Source organism: Colius striatus, chromosome 7 (assembly GCF_028858725.1).
Source record: "Colius striatus isolate bColStr4 chromosome 7, bColStr4.1.hap1, whole genome shotgun sequence".
Lineage (NCBI taxonomy): Eukaryota > Metazoa > Chordata > Aves > Coliiformes > Coliidae > Colius > Colius striatus.
The window spans coordinates 38,357,888-38,373,082 of NC_084765.1; the positions used below are offsets into that span (position 1 = coordinate 38,357,888).

Consider the following 15,195-nt stretch of genomic DNA (forward strand, 5'->3'; position numbering starts at 1 on the left):
TGACTTTTGCCTGTTCTTAACACGTTTCTTTAAAGCCACTTCCAAGGCTTAATCCATAGTTTTTAACAGAATTGCTTTCTACAGACTACCACTTTTTATAATTGTCCCTATAGAGAGGTGCTTCAAGAGGCTCAAACAGTCTGCCAGAGCCATTTATACCCACATGGGATGGGTAAGTTTGGAAAGTGGCTCTCTCACCATTAGCTGCAGACAGAGCTTAAGCAATCAATTGAGACTAGACTCCTGCATTTCAGGCAGTGTACATCAAAAAACAGTGAATCTACTTTCTTTCATTGAAATTGTCTCAAATAAAAGCGTTTTCCTGAGTTTTGCTTTTCTTGCCAGGATCACATTCCAGAAAAAATAATGCCACGGTTCACCTCATAAGAATTAATATTTAACAGTGCTTCAAAGGCATGATGAAAAATGCACTTTTCATCTCATTGTAGTTCCCTAAAGTACTGGATGCAACCCACTCTGCAGGGTTTCTGGAAACTACATACAGGCTGGTCAAGATGAACTCATGCAAGCTTGAAATCATAAGCAGTACCTCAGTATATGGAGCATGTCCCCATGTGACTCCTGTGCAAAGCTTGCTACAAGAAATCCAGAACTGGAAGTCAGATCTATGAGCCTGTTTTGCTCTGTCATAAATGGGTGTGCAATTGCCAATAACATTAATCTCTCTAAGCCTTTTAAAAATCAATGCCATACCTGCATACTCCAAGTATGACAAGGCCAAACTCTTTCTAAAATGTATTTCAAATTCTAGGTTTGAATATGGAACAGAAGATAAGCATAAAGTCTGCTAAGGAAGACTCTCTCTGATGTGCTTGTGCTTTGTATCAGAGAATATTTTGAAGAAGAAAACTTCTTTTGCCTGAAAGAAAACATCAAATGGAAGAGTATACATCTATCTTAGTGCTGATTTTGTGGATGACTCAGTATATGCAGCCTTTTGGGAAAGATGGATAACTAAACCAGTACTTGGTTTATTGTCCCAAGACACCAATCTTTCAGTAATTTAGTCAACCCACACTCAGATATACTTTGGTCAAACAATAATGTGGAGCATGTGTAATTCACACCACATCCCACTGCCGTTTATCTTCTGGATGATTTTAGGAATTCAGTGCTGGTTACACTTTGGACCAGGCTGGTGGAACGTCTACCAGTAAACCTTAACATTTCCACGTAGTGCATATTTTTGTAAGAATGAAGGACTTTGTACTCATTTATTTCAGATGCCTTTTATAGCAACCTGCAAAACTGTTTGCAAAAACATGTCATAGTTTTGGCTATATTTAGTGAAGTTAAAGGAAGAAACTGGAGGAAGGCTTTCAGCAATGGTACAGAAAGTCAGCAGATCTGAGTTCTGCGATTGATTCTGGAACAAGATGTTGTGTAGCCTTCACTTCTTCCCTCATACCATTTTACCAGGATAAATTGGTAGAACTTTAGAGTGGCCTATGACTGGACAAAAGTGACACAAACATTAATAAAAATAAAGGAGGCAGAAATATTTGAGGAATGTTTCTGATTTATACTAGGGTAACAACTGCATGAGATTATGCTAAGATCTGATGTTCAATGATATTACTGTCAGTTCTGACAACAACTCAGGAAGATGTTGAATTGCAGTTCTTGAAGACAGACATCTTCAAATTATTTGGTCCACATTACTTTCACAGTCAGGAGTTTTGTAATTACTGACTAAAGGACATCTTGGGTTATTAATAGTTCAGTATGCCTTGGGATCCAGAAGAATTTTCAGAGGAAGTCCAAAGGAGTCAGACATCTGTGAATCTCATACCCATCCCAGAAAAAATAAGGGGACAAGTGACATAATAAAGACATCAAGAGGATGAATTTATGCCAGTAAACAATAAATAACAAAAAAAGCATACTTTACATCTTTTGTGACAATATTGAAAGTTCACTTGATGCTAGTGGTAATGTTGGTTCAATAGACCTTGATAAGACATTTGGCTTAGTATTATTTTGGTGAGATTTTGATTAAGAATTGACTACCAGTAAAATGCAAAGCAAGGCACACATTAAGTGATCACAAGCTAAGTGACAGCAAAAGAACTACAGAGCTCCATTTTTATGAGCCAAGACATGGTTGGAGAAAAGAGTTAGGCAGGATTTTTAGGATATCACATGGATTGTCGTGATAAAGATCTGTTAGGTGCAGGTTCTCACTTGACAGAAAAGTTTGGTGAAGATCTCTATACCCCCAAAATGCAAGTGATAAATTTTAGGCTAACATCTGTAATGTTTCAGAAATTAAAACTTTAGTTGGAACTGTTGTATTACCTGAAGTTGATTTTGATGAAGTCTCATAGGGCCAAACTGCACATCTGTTACTGGTGCCTAGAAGAAATAAAGGAATCTTATTAATACATAGACACCGAGGGAAGAGGAAAGATTAGCTCTCTTAGAGAAGAGATTTCTTATTTACCACTCTCACACGTATATTGCTATCATTATGAGACTGCTTCTTCATGACCATCTTACTCTGCTTTGGTAAATTTAAACTAAACTGTATTGACATAGTTAGAAATGAACAAGCTATCCATCAAGTCAGTTTTCATTCCATTTTAAACATAAAGTAATGAGATTTGTCAGGAAAGTTTGGTAGACTTCTTTTTCTGTATCACTCCAGCTGTTCTGCAAAACATGGAAGTGTTTAAAAATTGTCCCACTCCAGAAAAGCCTCACATTTCCAGCTGAAAGGCAAAAATACATAACTCTGCTCTCAGAAGGTCACATGTAACAGGTGCCAAAGAGTGCTACAAAACCACACTGATTTAATTTCTCCCAAAGCTTTCTGCTGCATTCCTTCCTTCCCATCCAGCCCTTCCAGCGAAGGTTTCAGAACTCAGATTTGTACGTGATGATGCATGCAACCTTGCTTTGAAAAACTCTGCACAAATGCTGTCATATGTCATGTGATTACCATGTTAGATTCTGTTCAAGTAACACAGGCAAACAGTTTAGCTTAGGATGCACAAACTGAACTGGGATCCTTCCTTATCATGCATCACTTCAAGAAATGGAGGTCAGTGACTAGAAGTGCTGCTTATCACAACTGTTTCTCTTTGATATGATTAATCATTAATCAATCTTGAACATGAATGACTTTAACTGGTATCAGGCATACTTTCCAAAGTAGTTAAATACATAAACACAGAGGGAGACTCCAACAGGATTACACAGATTAGGATCTTTGGGAATTCCCATCAGGCAAGGATCTGCACTTTCATGCGCTTAAATATTTTTCACCTCTTGACTCAGAAATGAAAACCAAAAAGCAGGAATAACAATTATCCCAATTCAAAATGGGGTTACATAGACTTTTTAAAGGTAAGTGGAGTGAAAAAGCACAAGAAAACTATTTTTGGCATTGCAGTAAACAGAAGACATCTCTGGATTTAAAGTAGAAAAAAAAGATTTGTTGAGCATAAAGGTGGTATTTTTCATTGTTGTTTTTCAAAGTAAAATCACAATTGAACACCAGATTTTTTGCTTTGTAGCCTGGACTTTTTTCCAATACGTAAGTTTAAAGAATCATTTGCACATCCCACAGAAAAATCTTTTAGAATGACATGCTTTGTTCTTTCTAGAACCTCACTGCTCCATTGCTCGGCGTGCAGAGTTTCTCATATGTGATTTTATTTATTTATCAACTTAGAAATCATCACTGCAACACTGAATAAGCATGAAACATGATTCAAGGAAAAATGGCAGAATAGTGCCTGCAGACACAAGCCAGAAACCAATGTTTGCCCATGCTATTTCAGAGGGCCTCTAAAAATTACTGTCAAAATTACATGGAGGGGTTTCAGTTTTACTCACAGTTACTCTGGTCAGATTGGCTTAGTTTAAATACTGTCCTTTCTTTTTTGTGATTTGGAGACAAAAGCCTCTCTCTTTGGTTGAAAAAATCAAGGGTCATCAGCCAATGATTCAAATTCTGCACTAGAAAATAGCAAAAACTTTTGCTGATAATGCCCAGAGCAGGAGGGAATCTAGCTCTTTGCACCAGTGTTACTGACAGTGGTAACTACTTGTCCTGAATCAGTAAGATCATCAGAAATGCCTGAAGGACACGGAGGGAACATATCTATTGAATAAGAGATGCCTTTTACAGCCACTTCTCTGACCATAACCTCCCTTCAAATTAAATTTTGATACATTTATTTTCTGCCAGCATAAAGCAGCAAGGGTTTCCAGTACTGCAAAGAGATGAGCCTGAGCTGTGAGGTTCAGATCCAGAGCTGCACTCCATTGGCGTTCAGGGAGTTTGGTAAAACACCAACTATAAGGCCAGCATACCCCTGGACTATCAGTCCCAATACAAGGGGAATTTTAACAAATTACATTAACACAGTATTGCCAGCTGTTGCTTTCCAAATGCCTTTCTCTTAAAAAGGTTGTGAATGGATAGTCATCTAAGTATTTAAAGGACTGAGACAGAAAAACACCTTTCAGCCATTTTTACCTTTAAAATACCTGTGTATACACCATTTAAGCTTCAGTTACAAGCACTGCTCAAATGAAATAAAACTGCCTTGTTACACATTAACTTGCTGTCCTGAATAGAAGAAAAAAGCCCAGTCTGCACCTCAGCTGGAAAATTTTGGTGAACTCCAATTAATTCTTAATCCTGTTGAAATCTGTTCGAATAACTTGATTAATCATTTCAACTTTTTGTGTGCTGGTGGTAGCACTGAGAAGTACATGCTGGTTAAGTATTATGTCAAAAATCAAGGCTTCAGCATGGATTAATGGAAACTCTCAGTTATTGGTGAACTAAATAAGCTTTCAAAATACCTCTAATGCTGCAAGCTTAAAACAAAACCAAATCTAGCCAAAGCTCACATGTATAGTAACTGCATAGGCACTTTTTATCTCCTCACACCTTTTGCTACTTCCTCCTTAGAGTCTCTTTCCTACTTGGAAAAAAAAACCAACCCAAGTACCTTTTCAGACTGACAGACAAGATTAGTGTGTGTGGCAGCCTTCCAGGCAGGCACAAACCTGTAAGAAAGTGTGTTAAGAAGACAGAGGTAGAACTAGTTGTGGGTTACTGGAACTGATCATGGTGTCCCATGTCAAAAAGCTGCTGATGGCAACTTCATGAGTAAGTGCAGAATATGTGACTATGGCAAGCCCTGTGCTCATGACACTTTGAGCACCCTGACTATGAGTGCAAGTCTTTTGAAAATGCTTCCTTGGTCAACTAACCTTAGAGGTCAGCCTATAACTTCAAGCCAGGTACCAAATCAAACAGATGGTAAGACTGGGTGCTGACAGTACAGCCAGCTCTCATTGCAGCCTCATATTTAAACCATCCAAAAAGACAAGCTGGCTCCAGGGTTCACAGTCTCAAAGACACCTAGGCTAGGATAGTTTGCAACAGTAATTCTCAGGCTTTTGAAAACACAAACCTTTTCGGATCCTCTGTGCTAGTGCAACTTCCACAACAGCTGCAACTCAGTCCTCCTGGTCTGGGGAGTGAGAGATGCCTGTAATAGCAGGCTGCAGGTCAGCAACTACTAGTTAGCTTTAATTGCAGACAGCAGCTCAGCTACTGCACCAGCAAGTGTTTACACCCTCTGCTTAAAGACACGAAAGATGATCAACTCCAGGCTACTTCAAATGCTTACACACAGCAATTACAGCCTTGTTACTTCTCTGATCTGCTGAGCACTTATTTTTCCCCCAAATATGCCTTTTGTATTTGAACACTGTATTTTCTGTTCTGTTTAAGGAGAATCATCCCAAGGCAATGACTGTCAATGGGGAGGTCTTTACTGACTGCTGTGGGCAGCTTAACACTCCCTAGAAATGATCTGTATGTGTAGTAGCGAAGTTGCAAACATTAAAACTGCTGATAGAAATGCTTCATGTTCCCAATGCCCAGACAAAAGTGAATGTTTGGTAGACAAAAGTGAATGTTTGGTAAACAAAAACAAAGAAGATTTAAACAGACAGACCCAAACAACTGTGACCATCTGATTAAAGTACAACAAACTTAGTGTTGACCTGATATAACCTGGTAAAGTACTTCTTGTTATGACTCATTCTGCACTCTCTACCCTAGCAGAATCTACAGGAATGGTCTGTTCACGTTGGGTTTTTTCTTCCTATAGATACAAAAACTTTATATGAACTTGCTCAATGAATAAATGTAGAAAGGAATAAATGGTGAAAATAAAGCCAACTTGATCCACATGCTCCCTATGGTGGTAAACTGTCTGTTTAATGTGAGACACATCAAAGCAACCCACCAGTCCCATATTTACTAGAGGTCCTTGGGTTTCTCCAAAATGCCTCTCAATATGATCAATTGGAGAGGAGAGCAAACCTCCTAAACGGGCAGAGTCACCCACCCCAAAATCCTTTGGCTATTAACTCCCATGCAACACTCCTGCTGTGGAGAGGCACATTCCTTCTGGAGGAAGATTTTCTTAAGTCACTTATTTTATGAAGCTTTTATGGAATGTTTTAAAGCAGAGTCCTGTGCAGCCCAAGGTAGCCCTTGTCAGGGCTGGGACTGTGGGCTACTGGAGCACTACCTACTCACAAGGGCTAGTGGGGGAGCTGCTGGTGTCCTGGGGAGCAAGAGTACTCGCCTGAAATCTTCTTCCACAATCCACTACTGCTCCATCACTTCCTTTCTGTCACAGATAGGGCTGTATAGATGACAGGAATGACTCTTCATCTGGGCATGTAATTGCCATGAACTGCCCTTCTGCTAGTAGCCCTTCCTAAAGGGCAGCTGGTACCACTTCTGCTTCTGCTGCTCTTCTCGCCTTTTCCAGGTTAGAGTTTGTGTGAGGAGATGTGACAGCTTATTTTTCCTGCAACTGACTTTAACAGGTGACTTAAACTTTTGCTGAATGAATTGCAGATGGAAACTTCTGCTGTACAGCTAACATGCATTTAGAAAACGGGTATTGAGAAGAGAGTTTCTGATAGTGGTTTATCACTAAATAACAGCCTCTTCAAGTAAAGACTTCATCGTTAAGACTCTGACCCATTATAATATGCCACATAGATAACTACAATGATTAGAGATAAGGTTTTATGGCTGTTTCCTACAGCCAGCAAAATTCACCATTTTACTCAGATTAGTATTCTAAGACGTCACAAGAAAGTGTTCTATTTTCAAAACATATTCTTGAGTTTTCTACATATACTAGGTACATGATAAACACCAGCATGAGTGGACTCCTCACAGTGAGATTTGACAGACTTGATCATTGATTATATGCCAGGAGCTATAGGACTGTAACTTAATTTTGGTAACTCCAAGAAAAACAAAAAGATTAAAAAATGTCCATAGATACAGATTTATCTAAGCATCTATCTAAGCTTTATCCTAAGCATAGATTTATCATCCCAGAAAATGAAAGCTCAAATGAACTCATGGATTTATACGACACTGTAAACTTCAACTGATCCAGGATCTACTAACAGCAGAAATTTGAAATCTAGATGATAAAGGCCTTTTCTCACAAAACTTAGGCAAATCTGGGATGCTGAAAGTGAGGAAACAACCCACTCGGTATAAACTGGCATGACAAGGTTCGGGATCTGGTCCACCCAGGTCATCCCAGCATGGTGACTCTATATGAAGAGAGAGGGGCCTTGTGACTGTGTGGGGCTAGTATTTCTGGGCAAGAAAGTCTCTATGATAGGTTCTCCTTATTCACATTTTTTAAATAACAACCTCTATCACTTTCTGAAATATATGAATACTAACCAAATCAATGGTCATTTACCTATTTCTTTCTCAGGGGAAATCTACCTAAGTGGAGGAGTTTTAAGGTTTAGCTTTCTATTTTCCATACATTTTCTGCTAGACACTTAACATCACTGTTCACATCTTCCTTTCAGACCTTAACAGCACTGTTTTGTTACAAACTTAACATTGGTAGGTTACCTAAAGTGCAGGCTGAGCAGATCTTCCTAACACACATAACATGTTCAGAGCTGTTCAGAGCTTTTATAATCCACAGGCTGAATTCTGACCTGGTAGCAACGGTGAAAATGCACAGTAATTCCACCAAATACAAGAAGAATATGCTCAGTTTACTTCAGTGTAGATGAAGTGGGAGTCTGATCCCATGCAGCTACTTTCTTTGTTGTCTGGAAGCCACATTTTGAGTAAAGAGTAAGAGGGAACAAAGCGTCCAAGGTTTCTGCCTTCTCTCAACAGACTCAAGGACATGGGTAAGCTCATCTCTCAAAGACCCTAAGCTGTATACAGTCAGTTTACTCTTTGCTGAAATACAAAGACTGGAGTTCTAAACGGCAATTAAAATTTACCAAAACTGCTGTTCAGCCAGATAATTCCAGCCCTTGATATTTTTCCTATTTCTGTTTCATAAAAGATGTAGGCAAATATCACAGACTCAGTAATTTACATAATGTAGCATTCTGACTCAGTGCAATTTGCTTTGATAAAATACAGCATTTACATTAATCTAAATCAGGTTCCCACTGATGCATCTCTGCCAACAAAACAATACAGATTTAGATCTGTATTACAAAGTCTGAAGATCACCTGAGGTATCTTCTTCCTTTTATCTATCTTCTGTTTTAAATTGATTCCTAGAAGAATTACCTGCGATGCTGCCAGGTAATACATCAGGTAATACAACAGACAGTGTAAGTGATGGGGTAACACACCCTCTGTTTTCTTCATCCATTTCTTAAGTTTTAGTACCAGCTGTGAACCAGTTTTACATAAATGAGCTCTTCAGAGACAAACTCTGGCCTCAGACTCACATCATTAGCAACACAGAATTTGGACAGCTTGCAGTTTTCGTGAGAAGAAAAGCTTTTTCAAGCGTAATGAGTTGCCAGAGCTCTCGAGTCAGACTGTCGGCCCTGTCAGCCACAAGACCTACTACTCTCTTATTCCCAGGTTCCTGACAAAACCTTTACCAATCCTAAAATCCAGCCCCTCATCTACTGCTCAGTCTGGAGGTAAGTTTTGGGTTAACCCAGGGCCTGAGGAAGCCACCCACAGAAGATACCTACACCCAGCTGGGACTGAGACTGCTTCACTGGTGTGCCAAGACTCAGTGCTGAACACTGTGGCTACCCTAATTTCATCATGCCCAGGGAGGACCCTGCTGATTTTTGGCGATGTGTTCAGCTTGCCACACATGCCAACCATTAATATATATGTTTGTTTGTTCGCATTCTGGGCCTAATTCCCGATTGCATTACTTCAGTGTTATTCCACTGCAATAAGTAAAGCTAAATTAGAACAAAACTGAAGCAATACTGTTGTGAAATTGGGCTTGCTGCCTTCTAGCACACTTCAGACACAACATTTTGTACCCTTTATAAATTGTCCCTTATATATCATAGGGAACTTCAGTTATGAAGCTGCAAGTATGGCACTAGCAAAAGTGAATCATTCTGTTTTGTTAAGAATAATTAACAATGGTGTCCCAAAATGATTTTTATTAGTATTTGTAATATAGTAAGGCCTGGGTGGCCTCTGGCCCAGATGAGTGGCCAACTGTGGCAACCTTGTACAATGACAGAAGAAAAAGGCAGACAACAGTCCCTGCCATTGTTAAAGGTCAGAACTTTGAAACAGAACATGTTAACACAATTTGGGAGAGTTTTTTAACTCTTGATAAGGTATTTAAGTAATAAAATAAATGTAATTATCAACGTGCCTACTGCATGAAAAAAGAATTGTTAAGGGAGGAAATGGTTGTTATTTCTATTTTTACATTCAGAGGAACCAAGGCACCAGTGGAGAGAGCTTGGTCTCAGTACACCTTGTGCTGAGCCCCAGCATCCCTCGGCACAGCATCACGTCCCCTCGCTTTCTGGCCAACTGACAGCAGCAGGCTCTCATTAGAACTGGACCACTTGAAAATAGCTGATACCTGGAAAATATCCACTGAGTTCTAGAATTCAAAATTTGTTTCTGATAACTCTAACACAATTTACATTACACCTTGGTAACTGCAGCGTTATCATAGGTTTCTAAGGTAAGCAGATACAATTCCAGCAATACAACCATGCAAATCTTACACTACATAGCTACAAAACAGTCCTCATTCTCAATGAAATGCACACAAGAAAGGGACAGAGTAAGTCACATACAAGCCAGTTCTTGCATCAAAAGCTATTCAAATCTAGCAAATCGTATTTGCTACAGTAACTATGTGAGTCAGAGATCCTTTATGGAACTGTATGCTGTGCACAAGTACAAAACTTGAAGTTTCAACTATTTATCTGTTTGGAAGAGAAAAAATTGAAGAGTATGCTCCAGATCAACCCTAGTGATAAAAATACCCTCAACACTGGTCTGTGGCCCGTGGTCTCCATTTTGCCAAATGCTTTTATGACCAACCAGCAGTGAATTTAAAATGCTCTAGGCATTCACCACCTTCAGATTTGAGCTAGCTCACTGAAATCTTCATTAAGGTCCCTACTTTCTGACCGAAATTTTTTTAAGAACTTCTCCATTCCAGCCACATGCACACAGATTGTTTGAGGCTGTGGGCTCTCCCCATGTTGGATCCCTGAGCTGCTCACTAAACTATAGCCAAACATTTCTGTGTGGTGAGGGCATGCCGTAGAGCATTTATAATTCTATCCTGTGCTAAGAGAAAAACAGCAGCTTAAACAATCTGGCTTGTACTTTAGAAGAATTTTGAAGCCTGTAATATTGGTTTTCTATACATAGGTTGCAGAAATGGATGCCTTTATCAATGCAAAAAGAAAAAAGGTAGTATGAACATTTTCAGCTGTTCAAAGTCAAATGTAGTTTTAAAGTATTTATCTTTTTGGAGAGTCCAGCTTAAAGGTAATAGGAATGTGTAACATGCAGAAACTGAATTGTCTCAGATGAAAAAAAGAGTTCATCTTTAAGGGACTAGTACCTAATTCCATGGTTTTTTTTGCTTTTGAGAAAACTCAAGAGGCAGTTAGAATATCCCACAGTTAAGAGCAAATATCCTCCAAAGTCAGCATCCCTGGTATTCTGGGGTTACTTGCAAATGAGAGTTGTGATTGCCTTTGTGAGATGTTACCTTGCAGGCAGTTGAACAACATGTAGGTGTAGATACTACACCTCTCTGAGTTTCAGCAGCTATTCCCTTGTACTCCCAACAATTCTAAGATTGCTCTATTTTCTCTTTTGCAACCAGGACCAGCTACAGTCTACCTCACAAAACAATTTAAAGGCAGCCACATAAAATCAGTGCATCTAGCAATACTATAAGGTTGAGTCCTATTTCCTCTCCTCTTTTCCCCTGACCTGACAAAAGACTGGTCACTCCACTGGCTAGGAGAACTATAACTGATCTCCAGGGATCAACTAACTCTTCATATACCTGTGTCAATATAAAAATTTCAGTGTGCTACCCTCTCTCATTTCTTGTCAGAAATGTAGTAGAGAAGAAATTGGTCTTTTAATTCTTGCAGATCATCAGCCAAGACACATTTGAAACCTGAACATTAAATTAGCTTGGGTCTTGCATCACTCCAAACAAATAAATCTAGCCTCGGCTTTACCAACATCTTAGTCTAAGTGAAAAGGAACTTTTCATTTGTCTACTGCTGCCTCAGGTGTACTAATCTTGCAGGCAGGCTGTAGCTGACTTTCCATCCCCCCACTTCAGCAGATGCTTTAGTACAAATACTACATTCTTCTGGCCCAGAGGGAAATTCTTGCTGCCTGCACTTTAACAGTTGAGCTGCACAGCACTCTGGGAGACTTAAATATGGCACAGTAGTTCTATTGTTTAATATTATTAAAACTGCTTGCTCTCTTGTGATTCTGCAAGATCCTGGAGTGTAGCAATAAGCACTACTCTGTTTCACATCTATCAGCTATTTCTCTTTTTCTAGTGGATACCACTTGCTAGACTTATTTCAGAGATGATTACAGACACATCAAGATGCAACAGATCTCCATCATTATCAGTTTTCTTTTTTTTTTACACTCATGTATTTCAGTGGCAGTTTTCTTTGAACCATCTGGATTGGGACAGAATCAGCTGACTAAAAGGAAGTTCCAGTCTATCAGGAAGAATTCTAATTACTTTATGTCAAACAAACTTTTCATGCCTTGATCCATCAACATTGCAATCACCACAAACAGACCAAAGAAAACAAGAGAATACTGCACAAAAATAGCATAAACCAGCCAGTGTATCTGTGAGGCTTCCTAGAATATCTCTACTTTGTCATAAGCCCCCACTTATTAAGAAACAAAATTGCATTTTCTAATGTCATTAATAACTCATTGTTTGTACTGACATGGTTCAGGCTTTATTAACCATGGTCATTTTTTTCAATCTGCTGCCATCCATTACTACAATAGCATGTATTTCCCAAGTACTGTCAAATGGCCAGGAGCAAACTGCTGTCAGTACAGCTGAGCAGACAGCAAACTGAGATGACCCCTCCTGATCAACTGAGAACTGCACATGAGCTCTTGTGATTGGTACTTTATCTTGCACATCTCCAGCCTTCACATCTGCGGGCATCCTGGATGTATCAGCTCATTTTAGTCCTCCAGAATGGACAGTGGTAGTATAGGGCTGCCTGCTTCTCCTCCTTCCCCCACCTATCTGCCACACACAACATCTTCACATAGCCTACTCAGGTGTCTGTGAATCTACCAGCAGGTGGTTTTCTGTATGGTCCACAAAGTGTGCTCTGCCCACTTAAAGTGGTTACACTTACTGGTGTGTAACCAGTAACACACTTTTGCTCTCCACAGTACCCTGCCTGGGAATTGTTCTAAAAGACAGCAAAGATGCAGTTTTTGAGATGCAATTTCACAGGTAGAGTAAATGCTAAGTCAGTGAGACAGAGGCTGGTGCAGTGAAAGAGAAATGTTCAATACTGATAATAAACATATCAGTACTTTTCTTTAGTGAATACAGGTTTACCAGGCTGAGTGCAACTCTCCATTGATATTTGAGAATACCAATGGAGGGGTTTTTGTCACTCAAATCTTCTCTAAACAGAGAACTTTGTCTCCAGTAAACGAAGACTTGAGGACTGCAGGCCTATTCAAGATGTCTTTTGAAAGAAAAACCACAAAGAAATTCACAGTAGTACACTGTTTTTGACTTTCAAGACTACCATTAATTTTGCTTATTCACACCAACGACCAATCTTGATGGACTCCAGGTTTTATCATAAGGAGGAAAATAAACATGGATTTAAGAATGCTGGGGATCCCTTCTTTCTTTTAACCACTATGAACATCACTGGCTGAGGGGATGAGTGACTGGTTTCCACTAATACAAATGCCTCTTCATTTCTGAGGACCTACAGGGTAGTTTGAAACCTGACACTGCTTTTCTGCTTGAGTCTGGTCCAGTAACGCACAGTGCTTCTGCCAGCCCACAGGGCTCGTTAAATATTACACACTTGGTACATGGGATCGCTCTTTATTTTCCATCCATACAGCAGAACCTTTTTACAGTTACACTGAGCCCCCTAAACCGTGCACGTCTTTAGTAAAGCGGGGGGTTCATTATAATCAGAATTGCAATTAAGTAGAAGTTGATGCAGCAAAACAACTTCTCATTCTGGTTCTTACTTCACTCTATCTGGATTTGTGGTGGGCACACTCCATTTTATTTAATGTAAAAAATCTGTTTAGAAAAACCAACTATACTATTCTCTTTGATACAAAACAATCTGCAAGTTCTGCCTATCAGTAGCATTTCCTTCCTGAATGAACTGTTGCATAGGCCAAAGAAGACACTGCTGGTAAAAAGTTATAATGGAGCATGATTTTCTCTCTAGAAGTGCACAAGTAACCAATATGTCCCCACCTCCTAGTAAAATCTCTCAGGACTAAAGCTGTGGCAACCAAGGTCTCAGTAGAGCAGTTTCATACAAGGCAGCTCCTTTTTAATAAACAACTCATCAACAAGGAAGTCCATAAAGCACTCGGCCACTGTAGTCATTAACTGGGAAACAAGTTCATCTGGGAATCAAACATCCACTTAAGATTAAATCCTGCCCACAGTGAAGTTCATTGACACTGGTACTGTACTTGGTGAGAGTATATCTGGGCAACGTTTGAGTTTCTCAAATAAAGTACAAGGACCATAATGACACAGATAATAATCTATAGATGTCAAATGGATTAATATACATTGCATCTCTATTTAACCTTGAGATTTCGAGGAAAGAGAGCCATCATTTGGAGATACTTGCATCAGATACTTTTACCAGTTATACAATAGCAGTGACACTTTTCCAGAGTCCTGCTGCAGCTACAAAGTTTGAAGGAAAGATCTGTAACATGGAGAAATAAGAATGGGCTAAGAAATGATGCAAAACAACTGAATAAATCTATAATGTAAACACACCCATTCACTTGCAGACTGCATAGACAGATAACTGCTGTACAAAATCACAAACAGGAACACACAGCTAGCAGTGGTTAAAAGATGCATTTGGTCAAGCAGATGTGGACTTTTCATGTGTCATTTGGACAGACATTTTCCAACAGCGGTAGGATGTCATACAGGGTGTTTTTCGGAGGTTTATTCATTGTCAAGTCACAGGTCCACAGAGCCCACAGTGGGCCCTTCTACAGAAGCAATGTGAACACCAGTACCATGTGTGATTTCTGAAATAAGCAGGTCCTCTGCTCCTAAGGACTGTAAAATGTGAGCAGAGTGGATTACGATCACCAGGTACCTACCACCCTCACAGCTTCTCAAATGTTAGGATCACCAGGTAACTACTGCCTTGTGCATCATTTTATTGACACTGAAACCTATCTGGCTCATTCCAAAAGGTCTAATGTTGTAGCTGAGACTGGCACAATTGTCCTATGATAGGACTCAGTGTTGAAGCTGTGCACACGTGAGGAGCCTGGGCTATTCTGTCACATTCATTTAGTCAGGCAGTGACACCTTTAGTTCTCTTGGATAACAATGTTGGATTAGAAGAAGGAGCTAAACGGAAGAAAGAGGCTCCACTTAGTCATTATATAATGAAATGGTGTTAACCATGAGAAAAAACCAAACCGAAACAAAACAACAATCTTGATTAGTTCCAAGCAAAACTGGCATACATCCAAAATCTATCTCCCTTGGAATATAACTTCTGTCATTTGACAAGATGGAGGCCCATTTAGTCTGTTTTGCAACTATCCAAAATATGTTT

General features: G+C 39.4%; 1 protein-coding gene across 1 annotated transcript in view; it reads right to left on the reverse strand.

Annotated features, from left to right (window-relative positions):
* The window catches only part of PDE8A (phosphodiesterase 8A), a 126,867-nt gene that overhangs the window by 34,259 nt on the left and 77,413 nt on the right, over positions 1–15,195 (reverse strand). The window contains exon 3 of the mRNA XM_061999732.1: positions 2,320–2,376. Within this exon, the coding sequence (XP_061855716.1) occupies positions 2,320–2,376 (57 nt within the window). The remainder of the gene's footprint in view (positions 1–2,319; positions 2,377–15,195) is intronic.